Below are 15,244 nucleotides of genomic sequence, written 5' to 3'. Positions count from 1 at the left end.
TTTATTAGCTGAGTTAGCAAAAACCCTTGTACACAAGAAGGTCGTATGCATGCGAAACCCCAAATCAAGACTAAGATAAGTTTACATACATAACATAATAACTATTTAAATGACAAATCATATCATTTTTAAGGGGGAAAAAAAAAGACCATCTCAACCTTCTATATTTCCTCCAAAGTGCATATCATTATGTTGATTTTTTTTTTTTTTTGGAGAAAAAGTGCTGAAGTCTAAAGATGGGTTATTTGCACACATGCAAAAAAGTGGAGATAGTGTACCAAAAAAAAAAGAAGTGAAGATATAGATTGGCTTATGGTGAGAATTTATAATTTGATCATGTTTTACTTTCAATTTCTCCATGGATAGGTATCATACAGTGTGGGGTATAAAATAATAAGAAAAATAAGTCAACAGTCTAATAGTAAAACAAATCAGGGGAAGGAGAACTCTCGGCGAACCGGGGTCAGGTTGGCCGGGCCGAGCTGGCCTTTCCTAAGTTTTCCCCCTTCCCGGGCGTGGAAGTTTTGCGAAGTCGTCGGTAATTAAAAGGGCCTCGGAGATCGACCCTTCCGCTAAATTCTCCGTTTCTTCCGCGGAAAAGACTTATCCGGAGACCTTGGGGAGAGCCAACCATGGCTTACGTCGAGAATGGTATGGTTTGTTTCTTCAAAAAGCTTCATTTTTGGCCAAATTGGTTTTCGGAAAATCGAATCTGACTTGTGATTCCCTACGGATTGCCACTACAATCATCGATTTCCATAAGAAATCTTGTTCCTGATGTAAATTTGGGTTTCTTTCGTTTTGATTGGGATAATTGTTCGCGAATTGCTTAATTCTTTTGTTGATCAACATCTTTGTTAGGGTTTGAGACCGATGTTTGCGATTCGGAGACTTGATTTTTGTGGATTTATATATATGTTTTCTTTTCTAAGTTTTTGGTCATGATGCTTCTTATCCGTCCATTGCTGGTGCCTTTAATCGTTATGATCATAAATCTGCACGGAGTTAGTGATGGTCGTTTTTGCTCGTATTGCGTTATTATTGAAAAATTTGTTCCCTCTAAATATGGACGGAGAATGATGGAAAAGGTTATGGTAATAGAAAGTTAGAAAACCCCATCTTGAAGATATGCTATTTGATTCTTTCATTGATTTTAATTCCGCTTTCCAAGGGAACGTGCGATCGTTGTAAAAAAGAGATTGTAGATCTATTTTTTTGGTACATTGTTGATGTCTTGTTAACCTCCCATGCTATATAGTGGTAACATCATGCTCGAGCCAGACAAAAGATTTACTGATGTTTTTCCCACATGTATATGCATGCAGATGCGGATTTGCATTTATAGTTTCCTTGCATATTAAATTACAAGGTGATATGAATAATTAGTGTTGAAAGATGGTTTCTGCTCCTTTGGCAACTTAGGACCTGTAGGCATTTGTCTGGTTTTAGAAGTCATCCTTACATGTAAGGAAGTTGTTCCCTATGCCAGTGAGGGTTAAGGAAATGTGAAGCTGTGAAGTTTATTCTTTCTCGTCAATTTCTTAATACAATAAGCGATTTACCGTTTTATCGGATAAATTAAATGGTGAAATTGTGATTAATTTGTAATTGGATGGTCTGTGGATGTTGTCAAGGAATTCTGTCCTGTAATTGTTGGCAAACCAAAAAACCGAGATGAGTTATTTCATCGGCGGGGTGTCAGCTTAGTGGATAGAGGTTGCTATCAAAGCTCGGGACATTTTACAGTCTAGTTTCATTCTGGCATCATCATTTTAAATTCTTAACAGGCAACTTTGAGCCATTTAGAACCTTCCATTATTGGTCATGTAGTGTAAGCAAATGTAATGTGGAGCAGCCATCAAGATCCCCCTGGACATATGAAGAGTCTACATGGAAGAAAGAAAGTATGGTACGATATAGGGAACTACATTTATCATCGAGGAAATCAAGGTTTTCCAAGGGTCCAAATTGAAATTTAATTCATATATTAATCTTGCAAGTATTGTGAACTCTATTCTTCTCCGAGTATGCTTATGGGGGATTCAATGATTATGAAAATGGTCTTACTAAACTGGGTGGCAAGAAAAGGATGTACTACTAGCAATTTCTTTCCATAATGAGGTGTCATGGAACCACCTCTTTGATTGCTTTTCATTCAGCTATATCATATGCTTAATCATTCTTCGAGTTATTTATTTTTTCATTTATGTATCGTATAATTTAGTTGCATTTTGTTCCTAGAAGTGGTTTGATGATAATGATCTCTTCAAGATTGAAGATTCAGTTTTACTTTCAGTTTCAAAGAGTCAAGTGGGTTTCAATTTGGGTAATTTCAGCATTCTGGGTAGTCTGAGCTCTAGTTTTAATAGTTTCATACAAGAAAAAATCCAAAAATTTAAAGATAAGTAAAACAAGAAATTGCGAAACAAACAACTAAACATATTAAATCAAATTTCATTTAAAATATATTGCATTGTCTGGGATCTTGTAGGCCTATTGTTTTGGTGGTTTCTTGTTGAAACAATATATGTATAGGATGAACATGTGCATGTACATATGTTTCTATTTTTTTTCCTAGCATAAAAGAATTATATTTTACATCATCCTCCATGACAATTTAGCATACATAAATCTAAATACTTTATAAATCTAAGCTCTAGGGTTGCCAAGCCAATGTCAAAAAGTACTTCCTCTAAATTACTCTGAAGCCCAAAGTTGCCAAAAAATAATCTAATGTGCATTCGGGTCCCACAGTGGTGGCTTTATCTTTGGTCATTGGAATGTCTTTGAATAGCTGTCTTGGTTGAGAGAAGTGGTACTCCTAGGGCAAGCTATCCACCTTGGAAAGGTGAAAGTTGGTGAATGGTGCATATCATGTAGAAGACAACCATAATGCCCGTTGTTTGATTTTATACGTCAGCCCTTCTGATTCAGAATACAACAAATCTGTAGCCCAACCTAGACCAAGTTCAATCTTCATTGATGCATCTGTTTTGCTTCTAGCTTTATACATGGGGTCTGATTTTCCTCTAGGTTTCTGTATAGGATGAAATAGGTTAGTCTGGTTTGTGGCTCTTTTAAGTAAGTTAAATTGTCATCAGTTTGATAGAGTACTAGTTCTGGATGACCAATCTATAGAAAACTGGTGATGTGGACAATAAAATAAAGCACACTGAATCTCTTGGATTGGCTGGCCATTCAGAGATGAGGCATCTAAGAAGGTTTTTAAGTAAGGAGTAATTCATTTATTTGTTTATTTTTTAAACAAGAACCAGGACGGGAGTAATCCTAGCCAAAATTGGGGTGAGGGTGGGGTTTGCATGCGGGTCCTTGGTACCAACTGCCAAAGACTTCATCAAGTGCACTAGTTGTCACCCTCCTGCCAACATAGTTAGACCTAAAATATTTCAATTTTGGCCCAGAACATGACTACATAATGGGAACTGATTTCTTCACGGGAAAATTTACCTTTAGATTTCAGTATAGATGATTTTTGCTATGTTATACAGGTATATTCTTTATAAATTAAAGATGGTTTAGTTTTCAGGAATGTCAGTGTTGAATAGGTTTGTGAGATCTGGGCACACATTGTACTGGTTCAATCTATAAACTTAAATGAATTAGATTGCTTATATAAATGTAACTATATCGACATTATATATACATGTGTGACTATGTACTGTGGATGAATGCATATGAACAAATTTAATGATAATTTGTATATATAAATAAAGTATAGGTTAAAACAAAAAACATCCACGCACCTATATACATATTTTTGTGTATATATAACTAGAATTCATACATATATGTAACTAAATATGTATACGAAAACATATCCCATATAAAGTATTCTCTTGCAATCTTTTTTTTGTATGACACATGTATAGTGATAAGGGAGCAAGAAACTTGAACTAGGCTTCAATAAAAATTATAATGTTAAAATAATAAATTAAAGTAATCACAAAAAGACCTTTCATTCAACAATTGCAACTTCTAACTCCAATCTCGAGCAAGACAGATGGCTCAGGAAGCTCACGAAACTCCACCAGCTGAGCTAAAACAACAAAAATATATGTTATTATTTCTTTTATATTTATAATAAATCGAGTAAAAGTCAAATTCTAGTATTTTTTGAGAGAGACTTAATTGTTTATGTTTACAACAGTATAATTTAAGGTATATTTAAAAATCCAATTGTGAAAATGAAGTACTTGATCATAGAATGATTGAGTGAATTTGTGCTGAGTCCGTGCCTAGGCGATCACCTAGGTGCCTAGGTGACCGCCTAGGCTATAGGCTAGTCTATCGCCTATAGTCGCCTCGGCTATTTGACAACTATGATTTGTAAGAGTTGAGTGTTTGTATCCTTATCATTGAAAAGCAATGTTTGAATATGGTGAATTACCTCTTGATTTCAATTTTCTTATCAGGGCTTGCATTTAGTTAATCCAACTCGTATTGTTGAGCCAATTAAAATATTAGAATGGTGGAGGCATGGATTTTTTTGTTATTTTATAAACAATTATTTGTGAACAAGACACTTTTGACAGTAATTAATTATTTTGTATTGTCATATAACATCACTTTTCTGTAACCATTATGTTCAACTGGGAACTATCTTTTCGAATGATATTGATATGATCTGTGTAAATATTTTACCAAAACATGGGAAGATTCTAGCCTCTTGAAGTGTGTAGTAAATATTTTTTTTTTTTTAAAAAATGATGATGATGTGAAAAGTTTTTAAAATATGCATTGCTGGTCATTGTTATATAGCCTCAGATTGTTTTGCACATGTACTACAGGTGTTGTGAAACAAAAGCGGACTGTTTGGAGGTTGAGCATAATATCAGATTTCTTCTGGGCTATTGTGAATTTCATTGGTGTATTCTTTGTCACAATGTTCTCGGTATGTGCTTGATAAGCCTTGGTTCATGGTTCTTCTATCGTTCGAGTCATTAAATGGACAATCCTCTCCAAGGTTTGCCATCTTGATGCCGGATCCCATACTAGTACCATCCTATTATAGTGTCGGTACACAGTACGGTATAAGACGGCAAGGCGTACCGAGTGCTAGCATGCGGTACGGTACAAGACGATGAGGCGTACCAAATACTGGGACGATATGAGACTGTGTACTGGTTTGGTATCAATGTGGGTATCGGCCAGTACGGCAAATCTTGATCCTCTCGGATTGAATTTTCATCCAAAAATTGACAAAAAAAGCCCTTCTTCCTTAGCAAGTCAAAAGACTCATAATTAGAATCACGGTTGTTGGAAATCTTCCCTCTTCAATGTCTGGTTCGGCTTTAGCTTTTTCTGATACGGATGCTTCTGGTCTTGCAGATGGAAAAATCAAATGAATACAAGAAAGGGTCAGGCTCTAGTAAGAAATGGGATGGTGGCCCTGGTGGAGGCCCTGGAGGTAGTCATGGAAGGGGTCCATATGGTGGTGGTGGTGGTCCTCGTGGGCCACGTACATTGGCTGATCTCAGATCAAATGATCATAGTGAGCCGATTGTTGTTATTGTTTACTAGTAATTTTTTGTGCTTGTAATTCAAACTATGTGATCATCAACTTTGAATTTCAGGTTCTCTTCCTGCATGTGGATCCTGCTGTGGAGGCTAAATACAAGAGTACCCCTTTCTGGTTCATATGTCACCTGCTGAAATAGACTTTCTGCTTTGCTCTGTATCAAGACAATATGTTCGAAATGGCTCTGCTTGTCACGGCAACTTGTAATTCAGGCTGTGGTTATGTAGCATGTTATGGTTTTTGGTTTTATATGGAGTATTTCTAGTGTAAAATTCTAATACAACTCAGATCACGCAAAACAAGATTGATGTGTGGAAAATTTGACCTTGTCTGGAGTATTTCTACAATCCAATTCTACATTCATCTGGAGATTCCCTGAAAAGCACTAATGATGTGTGGAATAGAAGCTAGCTTTCCAACTGCCCAATTTTTCCCCCGGAGGTTGTGAATGCTACTTCTTGTTGTGAACGATCAGCTGGTCCATTCTGTTACAGAGGGATTCTAACGTGTTAGGTTTCCCACATCATACATTCATTGTCCAACAGATTCCTTAATGGTATCAATTGTTTTAATTTTTAATTTAGTTAACAATTAACTGGTACTGAATTCAACTCAGCCCTGAGGAGGTAAATTACTAGCATTTATCTTTCACCTAATAGTGGATGAGGCTCTGTGGTTGAATCAATAGTTGGACATTGGTAATAATATTTGATATCAGGATGGGTCATTGATTTTGTTATCAACTGGAAGTCTTCAGATTCAAGGCTGTGATAGGAAAAGCGTTCAAGAAATACTCCATGATAGCTCGAGTTGTTCGAATCATCCATTGTTTCTTAGGAATGTGAGCTGTTTATAGTTATTTGTGTCTGTTTATTATCTTTTGTTCCTCCCCAGCTACGATTATACGTCAACTATTTAACAACTTCATCACCCCTTTCTAAAAGATGAATTATTAAGTTGAAGTATGCATGGCAGCATTCTTTCCTCGATCATTGGGTGAGTTTTTTATGTGATGGATGTCTTTGTTCTTGTTCTGATTATATGCTTAGGCGTTTCAATATTTGCAGCTAGTTTATGCCTGCTTGATTGAAACTGCCTGCAGTACTTTGTATGGCCATAAACTCATCAGTTCAATACCTGACAGAGATTGATGAGATTGTTGGGGCACACAAGGAAAAAGCAGTGTGAAAGAATTGAAACCATTGAAAAATTCGACAATTTGGGAGTGATCCCAAATTCAGAAAAAAAAAAAGGACAGTTCGTCGGATAGCCCAAAGAACTCAAACTAATATCTTTTAAACTAAAGTTTTTTGAAGTATTTATATATAAATTCATGTTAAAACAAGTATGGAAGAAGCAAGTAACGAAAACAGCAAAAAAAAGAAAAGAAAAAAAGAACACCCTTTGTAACAGCATGAAATTTCTTTAAATAGTTGCAAACATTTTGTCAAGAAATATTGTAATATATTAATATTGAAATTTTTTTAGATATTTGGAGTATTCTTAATTGATTTGTTTGTGGAGAGAAATTTAGAGAATCAATTATGCAAGGAAAATGTGACGATAATTTTTTTTTTTTTTTTTGGCAAATGTTGTTCCTATCATGAAAGCTAGGTAAAATGAATTATTAGATGAAAGCGTCAAAATATACGACAAACTAAGGATTGCCCCCACGGCTTCCCCATACAAATTAAGCATCCAGATGCTTGTCAGCCGTCCAAATTGGATACGTGGGCCCCACATCTGCAGCCTTTTCACCCCGCAATCACGCACAACGCGCTTACGAACACCGCATGTTTGCTGTCCGAACCATACAGCTCCTTCCTCATCCTATTTAGAATCCAATTCCTCACTCTCTCTCTCTCTCTCTCTCTCTCTCTCACCCCCGCCCCTCCCCTACCCCCTCCGCGGCTCTCCGCGTTCTCTGGCCATGGCTTTCTTCACCCAGCAGCATCACCTCCAGCAGCCGCCGCCCAATCCCTACAGGTATAATGTAATCCTCTCAAATTTCAAAACTCTATCTCCTCTCCCATCTCGCTTCCTCCCCTTTTCTCTTTCTATTCTGCCGTTCCCTCTCTTTTTCTCAAGAAACCTAACCAATCCGTGGAATAAAGCAGGAATTTTGCGCCTGCCGATGGCCAGACCACCGCACCGATCGCCTTCTTGTGCCCCACGAGCCGCCCCGATCAATCCCAACCTCCCTGTAATGTCTCTCCCCTGATCCCGCCATTTCCCCCAATCGCTAGGGTTTCGATTCATCCACGTTTTCCTACTGGCCTGAGTCTTTCTTAAAAATCTTATTTTTGTAGTCGTTCATGTCATGGGACTCGCCCCGGGCTCCGTTCCGACGGCTGATGGGGGATCGAACTGGTGGGAGCCGAGGAGGAAAAAGGTCAAGGAGCAGGACCTCCTGGAGAACTCGCAGATATCGTCCATCGATTTCCTGCAGACCGGGTCGGTGTCCACTGGGTTGGGGTTGTCATTGGATGATCGGAGGGTGGCGGCTTCCTCTGGGGATTCACCGCTGCTCCTTCCTATGATTGATGAGGACATTAATCGAGAGATTGAGAGGGTGGACGCCGAGATGGACCGCTTCATCAAGATCGAGGTTAGCGTGCTTCTACGGCTCTGTGATATTGAAAGTCCTCTCTAGTTTTCTGTTGCTATTTTTTCATTAACACTTATGAAGATAAAACTAAACTGAAGGATATTGTCTTGTGTTGTGATGGGCTTCCTCTCTTAAGTTAAATTTATATGTTTTGTTTGCTGTGGTTTGACATAAAGTTTGCTTCTTCTTTACAACCCCCCCGCCCCCCCCTCCCCCTTTTTCGAATACTAGGAGGGAAAAGCTTGCTTCTTTTTGAGAGAATTGGGAGAAAGTTGATTCAATCGCCTCTATCCAGTTATTATGATTACATATTATTTTCTTCCAAGTATTCTTTCTTGCTTATTGGATGTGCTGTCCACTTTGTGTTGTTTGTATGCTTACTTTGAGTCCATACAAAACACAAAAGGTGGTCTAATAGGAGTAGTGGGTCCAAAACTGTGATGTCTTAAGCAATAAAACCCACAACAGAATGAGGAAAACTGAGAAAACAAATCTGTATTGTTTATCCCATGAACTTGGAATATTATTATGCTCTTCATGCAAGAATCAAGTACAAAAGGGAAAGTGAACCTTCTTGGGCCAAACCCATAATGAATGCGATTAAGATAAGGCTCTGGTCTTGTTCTGTACCAAACATGCATGACAAACTTTCTCCTTGAACAGGTATTGAAAGACTTGTATGTGGGAAACTTCTTCCAGCATGTTGTTTTATCTATAAGCATCAAATCATTCTCCTTCTAACCATCATTAGATATGTTTTATGCATTCTATTTGAGATGTTTTATACATTCTATTTAAGATGCTAATCCTCTTTGTCAGGCTTGATTATGTTTACACTTTGCTTTGGGGGTAGCCAAATGTTTTCTTTAGACCATTTCCAAATTGCGGTCTTGCTTCTCCTACTTTTGTTCTTTATTCCACTTTTAATTGTGAATGACATTAATGTTATTGCTGATGGAAATCCAAGACTGATCATCCAATGGAGAAGTGGAATGACAAGGGGACACATGCCTTCAATTTAAGATCCCATCATCTTTGGTCATATTTAAGAGTGTCAGCAAGTCTTTTGTGATTTGAGATCCTCTTGAGGAAGTGGTTGAAGTTTGTTTAGACAACAAAGTTAATTATCGTAAGGTGGCAACATAAGTTAGACAAATACAAGGATCACAAACATTGTTGATTAGATTAATGAAATTATAATCTCTCAAACCTACTTAAAAGGGTGGAAGATATTCAGAGCCTGCTCTATACATTGATAACTCAAATGGATCATGGCTTTCAAGAAGATCTTTTCAATTCTTCAAAATCTTGCTCTCCAAATAATAATCTTTAATGGTATCATTAGAAGTATGGTATGATCAACCTACAATGGTCGACTATTTTATAAGGGCATTGCAGAGAAGTAGATACATATATGGGATAGTAAATAGTATAATCCAAAACAGTGCAATTGGAGGTTGCCAAGTTCGATAAGGGGTTGATTCCATCGATAACCTTTGATTAGATAATGGAAGTGATGGATTATTTTAATAGGTAATACATGGCTAAATTAAAATGGTGAAATCTGTCAAGACTAAGTTGAAGGAAGCAAAATGCCTATTGGTGTAGTGAAGAAATAGTAGCATGAAATGGGACAAGCACCAATTGAGATGTCAATGTACAAAAATGTCCAAGAAAGAACATAGTTCTCTTTGTCTATTACAAATAGACTGGAAATGTACTTGGGCCAGCCTAAGGCCTGTCGGGTTGGGCCCACCTTGGGTCAAGCTAGGTTGGTCTCCAATTGGGCTTTGGGTCTGGCTCGAGGAAGTTCAAGTTGAGTTTGAGCCTAAAAACTGATCGAATTTTTGGCTAGGCTCAAGTCATCACTTGTCCCAGCCTAGGCTCGGCTCGAGCCAGCCGATTCCTATCTTCTCTCTCCTTACCTTTGTCCATTCCCTTCTCTCAATCTCCTAATCTCTTTCTCTCACCTTTCTCTCTTTCTCTTCCTCTCTCCTAATCTCTCGATCCTTTATATATCCTCTCTCTCGATCTCCCGATCTTTCTCTCTCGCCTCTCTCCTCTCTCGATCTCAAGTTCTCTCTCTCTCCCCTTACCTTCGCAGTTCCACCCATTCCCCACATTGTCAATGTTGGTCCCATCTGCCTTTACTCCCCCACCCTCTCCCGCTTCCTGTCCATTCTCTACCCCCACTCACCCTTCTCTTCCTCTCCTACCTCTTCATTGCCGCTCGCCTTGACACCCCCCCAAGGGCTTCAGCCTCTATTATCAAGGCCAACCCCGTCTTCGAATTTCTTAGCTAGGATTGGATCCTCTTTATCAGGTTCGAGCTCGGGTCCAATTCAAGTTAGGCTCGTTTGGGCTTCCAGCCAAGCTTGAATTTAAGCTCGAACCTAATTTTGGAAAAGGTTTTCTGGCCTTTGCCTAGTTCGCAGCCTGAATAATTATTTCAGGCTCAGCTCGAGCTACATAGAAACATGACCTAGTTTGGCCCGACCCAACCCTAATTACGAGAAAACCTCTTACAAGTTTTTTTCCCTTCAAGAATGGAATGTAGCCACTGAGGTGGTAGCTCAGTGGAACGGGGCCTTACTTCCAACCAAGTGGTTTCGAGTTCGAAACGCGCGGGCGTCGATTAAATTATGGAGATCGGATGTTCCCTGCTCGGACACAGGGTTTGGAAGGGCTACTGGTCTGCTGGTAGCCTCGGTAGTGCCAGGTGTGACGTACTCACACAGAGGATTCGTGCCGGAGCCCAGAGGGATATCCGAGTCGGGCCCACGGGTGGGGAGGGTATGAATAAAACCGGCCGGAGTGCCCAACACACGGTCATTTCTGCCCACATCGAACATTCTCCTGGCGGGGTGGGAGCTCAATGGGGGCTGCTATGCGGGGGTGGGCTCGTCCCTGCCTTCCCCCTTCCCTTTTTGATTTAGCAAAAAAAAAAAAAAAAAAAAGAGTGGAATGTATAGATGGATGATTACATAAAAGAATTCCATGAATTTAATATTTGATCTCATGCACAAGATGCTTAGTAAACAACAAGATATAGAATGTGATTGTGTGCATGCGATAATGTTATGTGTGGGGGATCGGGAAAAAGTCATATCTGTTAGCCCCTACAGTTAAGGGTTATTTTGATGTGTTGAGTACTTAGACGAGTTTGCAAGTAATGTGGTCCATGGTTGCTAAACATGTATGTTACTTGGAATTTGGTAAGGGTGTCGCATTTATCATAGTGCACTATCGAATTTTGTTGTCAAACTGGCTGGGTGTCCATGTAGAAGAAATGCCTAGGTATTTAGGTGGGTAGTTAGAGTTAAAATTATGTAATAACTTATTGTAATGTTTAGCTTCACATATAAATTCAAAGAAGAGCTTTTGGATAAGGAGAACAACTCGGAGGAAGATGAATTCTTAAGGGAAAAGAAAAGAATAAGAGGCAGAGTATGAAGTTGGAGAAAACAAAAGTAAAACAAAGGATAGACCTGGAGTATAAAGAAATGGTCTTACCTTTCTTCCTGGAGGTTGATCATCATGATTTCCAAAAAAAAAAAAAAAGGAGGAATATTGTGGTCAATAATTGATACGCACTCTCTCTTTTGTTTGCCCTCTCCCATCTACCCTATCTCATGTGTCTTGAGAGCCTCTGTTGCTTCCTCATTGTCAATGGTGACAAAGAGTATTTGATAAGTGGCTCATGCAATTGATCCAAGATGTAGGAACATTGATGGATAATTTTGATAGCTTTCTGTGTCCCCTTGATGTATAGGTGGGAGATTACCAAAATGTATCATTTCTACATTTTAGGCCATGGTCAAGTAGATTTCATATTTCCATTTTAAAAGGCTGTTGTTGGTTTTGCATGAAAAACATTTGGGACAATACTCTTAAACGCGTTTTAACTTTACTCTTTACCCATGCAACTTTGCAATTGTAAGGTGCAACATGTGGATTTATTTTTTATAAATTATCATGATTTGAAAGGGCTAAAATGGGTTCGGGGATGTCTTTATTGTCGTCTAGTCATAATTTTGTTTTAATGGCTGTGGATAGTTTTGCTAAGTGAATGCTAAAGATTAGGTCTAGTTTTCTTAGAGCATAAATCACTAGACTTCTATATGAAGGGGTAGGGACATCTGCAAGTCTGCAACAGGTCATATATACACGAAAAAGAAAAATTAATAACTTATTATTTTATATCTATACTCTTCCCCTTTTGTTTTATTTTGGGGCTTGTGGATTTACTTTGGATCATGGAATAGATCCCATTCAAACTTTTTTTTCTCAAAGTATGACAGTAGTATAGCTGGTGTGTGTGTGTGTGTATCTTGGGTTGAACAAGTCAGCCCATTCAAAGCATCACCTATCAATAATCATGGGTTAGGTGAGGTTTGGTTCCAAAACATTACAAAACCCATTCTACATCGTTGAATTAGACAATTTGATCAGTCAAACCAGTCAAATAGTTTCAGTTCAACTCCTGGTTGGGTTAAAAAAATAAAAATAAACTCTAGAAAAACCCCACTTTCCCCATAGCTTTTTGCTCATACTTCTTCCATTGATTCATTATGGCATTTTCTCTTGAGCCATCTGCTTTGGTGATGCTCTGCTTGCAATGCCTGTTGCTATCTCAAAAAGCAGCCAGCTCATTGGAGTCATGACAATGATACTCTCATGGCTACAGCCCTTTCATTTCATATCCATATGTCTGCTGGGCATTGGAGAGTGCCAGCCACCAGACAACATGGGTTGAGGGAGGAGGAATGTAGATCTAAGGCGGTAAATTGAAGGAGAATGGAAGTAGATTAATGCTTTCTTGTTCTCTTCCTCCTCTTCTCTTCTGGTTCGAAAGCAATTAGGGCTAGAAACATATAGAAAAATCAATTAACGCAATTTAACTTCCAGCAGCGCACTACCCACACTAAGATGCTTCAAGCCCTGCCTAAGGATGTCAACGCCTTGCAGACAAGCTTGTCAATTTTTTCAAGGGGCCCAACTCATCATCCTAACCCAGAATAATAATAATCATAGTCATGAGTCAGCTAGCTGACATTCCTTGCATGAACTACCATTAAATAACCCCCCTCTTCCCCCCCCCCCAGGTGCTGCTGTAATTGCAAAAATAGTGTTCAGAGAGGCAGGTCAAAGGGTCAACCTGCCCAACTTGTCACCCAACGCATAATACAAAGGTCATGTTTAAACCCGGAATCCCTGAACCACTCAGCCCATCCAAGTTGTCTGCATTGAGTAAAATTTGTTTTCTGAAAAATTAATGAACTATTGGTCTTTTCTTGTATACTGACATTATTCATGTCTAGTTTATTGTGCTAGATTCATTTGTTAATGCATGACTAGGATGTAATAAATTGAACTCCTTGATTTTATTGTTCTCAATTCTGCTTAAGATGGAGATAAATTTTCTGTAATTAAAGCTTCTTTTAGAGGGCATTTAGTGAACAATTTGCCTTTTCTTGCACACCGACATTATTTGCATTCATTTTCTTAGGCTAAACTGATTTGTTAGTCTTGCTTGCTAAGGATTTGATGAAAAAAAGTAAAAAACTCCTTGTTTTTATTGTTTCCGTTCCTACCTATGTTGGGGATAAAATTTTCTATAATTTTATGCTATCTTGAAAGGGCATACCATTTTCCTGCTGCTGCGTACAGTAATCATCCCAACTTTCACTATATCTTGTTCTTGGAAATAGTTTTCCTGCAGAGGTAGTTCTTAAACATGGACAGAAGAAACTGGTACTTATTTTTCTCATATGTGGCATAGGTTGAACGTCTGAGGCAATTGATATTGGAAAAGCTTCAGGCAAAACAATTCCAGTCATTGGCTAATGTTGAGGACAACATCCTCAGGAAAATACGCGAAAAAGAAGCAGAAGTCGAGGAGATTAATAAGAGGAACATGGAGCTTGAGGAACAGATGAAACAGTTAGCCATGGAAATTGGCACATGGCAGCATCGTGCTAAGTACAACGAGAATACGATTTCTCACCTCAAGTATAGTCTCGATCAGGTGTATGCCCAGAGCAGGGATAACAAAGAAGGGTGCGGCGATAGTGAGGTAGATGACACAGCCTCTTGCTGCAATGGTCGGGTCGTCAATTTTCAGCTTATGTGCAAGGAGAACAAGGATTTGAAGGAGTCGATGGCTTGTAAGATATGCAAAGGCAATGAAGCATGCATGCTTTTGTTGCCCTGCCGACATCTTTGCCTGTGCAAGGAGTGCGAGAGTAGGCTCAGTTTCTGCCCTCTGTGTCAGTCCTCAAAGCTTCTAGGCATGGAGATTTATATGTAATGATATATTGTTGTGATGGAACTCCATTTCATCCATTAGCTTTACCCTTGATCATCATTGACTGGTTGCTGTGAATATCTCTGAGACTTAAATTAAAGAACTTTCAATGAATATGCAATACATTCACCATTCTTGGACTTCAATGCCATACTGTAATGTGTTTTTGATGTGCCATTGTAGTCCAACTTTCCCATAATCTGTTTGTTTCATTTTGGCTTCCAATAATTATTTTCAAGCCTTCGCTTTCTGTTTTAGTTTGAAATTCTATATTCGAAAAAATGTTTACATATACCTGCTATCATGGGTCCAAACTCATGTATATTTGAAGCATCCTTTACCTAATCCTAAATTTGTTGCATGTCAATACTATAGTTGCCCCATGAGGCCCAAAGTACTGCATAAAATTTTAAGAGACAGAGAGCATAGTGCTTTATTTTATTTTTTTATTTTATAATTTTTGGCTACTAAGACGGGTAGATCATACTAGACGACTATGGATGCACCTAATAAAATCAAAAAAAAACTTCGGAGTGCCACGGGCAGCTTCCCATCTTGAGCCTACAGAGTATTGCCAAAGTGATTGGCTACATAATCAGCCACCCAGTCTGCAGCTCTATTGGCTTCACGGAAAATATGCTTGGCCTGCAAGGCTCCTCCATCTCTCACCAATACCGAGATGTCTCGGAGCAAAGGGTGGACGCAACCATTACCTCTTGGGCCCTTCAGATCCAACTGATGGCCGTGGCCGAGTTCCCTCTAGCATAGTGCCACCTTAGGTAGCGTAAAG

General features: G+C 38.7%; 2 protein-coding genes and 1 long non-coding RNA gene across 3 annotated transcripts; all 3 read left to right on the top strand.

Moving 5' to 3' along the window:
* Positions 1–452: 452 nt before the first annotated feature.
* On the top strand, positions 453–5,908 carry LOC103701820 (selenoprotein K-like). The gene is made up of 4 exons (XM_008784010.4): positions 453–651; positions 4,809–4,912; positions 5,350–5,512; positions 5,595–5,908. The coding sequence occupies exons 1-4, from the start codon at positions 633–635 to the stop codon at positions 5,630–5,632; spliced, it is 324 nt and encodes a 107-aa protein (XP_008782232.1). The 5' UTR covers positions 453–632; the 3' UTR covers positions 5,633–5,908.
* LOC120111903 lies at positions 770–4,716 on the top strand. Its single transcript, XR_005513313.1, has 2 exons — positions 770–1,909; positions 2,001–4,716. It is a non-coding gene; the product is annotated as an uncharacterized LOC120111903 (long non-coding RNA).
* A 1,462-nt stretch (positions 5,909–7,370) lies between the features above and the next one.
* On the top strand, positions 7,371–14,600 carry LOC120111902 (probable BOI-related E3 ubiquitin-protein ligase 2). The gene is made up of 4 exons (XM_039130084.1): positions 7,371–7,525; positions 7,657–7,742; positions 7,849–8,147; positions 13,930–14,600. Exons 1-4 carry the CDS (start codon positions 7,470–7,472, stop codon positions 14,455–14,457), a joined length of 969 nt encoding a protein of 322 aa, XP_038986012.1. The 5' UTR covers positions 7,371–7,469; the 3' UTR covers positions 14,458–14,600.
* Positions 14,601–15,244: the final 644 nt, after the last annotated feature.

The sequence above is a fragment of the Phoenix dactylifera genome, chromosome 9 (genome assembly GCF_009389715.1).
Source record: "Phoenix dactylifera cultivar Barhee BC4 chromosome 9, palm_55x_up_171113_PBpolish2nd_filt_p, whole genome shotgun sequence".
Classification (NCBI taxonomy): domain Eukaryota; kingdom Viridiplantae; phylum Streptophyta; class Magnoliopsida; order Arecales; family Arecaceae; genus Phoenix; species Phoenix dactylifera.
This window is presented reverse-complemented; position numbering and strand designations above follow the sequence as displayed.

What these genes read in the sequence shown, in the direction of transcription:
- LOC120111902 (XM_039130084.1), top strand. Translation starts at nt 7,470, where the DNA reads ATGGCTTTCTTCACCCAGCAGCATCACCTCCAGCAGCCGCCGCCCAAT. An exon ending in CCGCCGCCCAATCCCTACAG is followed by an intron (nt 7,526 to 7,656) that starts GTATAATGTAAT and finishes GGAATAAAGCAG; the next exon opens with GAATTTTGCGCCTGCCGATG. An exon ending in ACCGCTTCATCAAGATCGAG is followed by an intron (nt 8,148 to 13,929) that starts GTTAGCGTGCTT and finishes TATGTGGCATAG; the next exon opens with GTTGAACGTCTGAGGCAATT.
- LOC103701820 (XM_008784010.4), top strand. An exon ending in TCTTTGTCACAATGTTCTCG is followed by an intron (nt 4,913 to 5,349) that starts GTATGTGCTTGA and finishes CTGGTCTTGCAG; the next exon opens with ATGGAAAAATCAAATGAATA. An exon ending in TCTCAGATCAAATGATCATA is followed by an intron (nt 5,513 to 5,594) that starts GTGAGCCGATTG and finishes TTTGAATTTCAG; the next exon opens with GTTCTCTTCCTGCATGTGGA.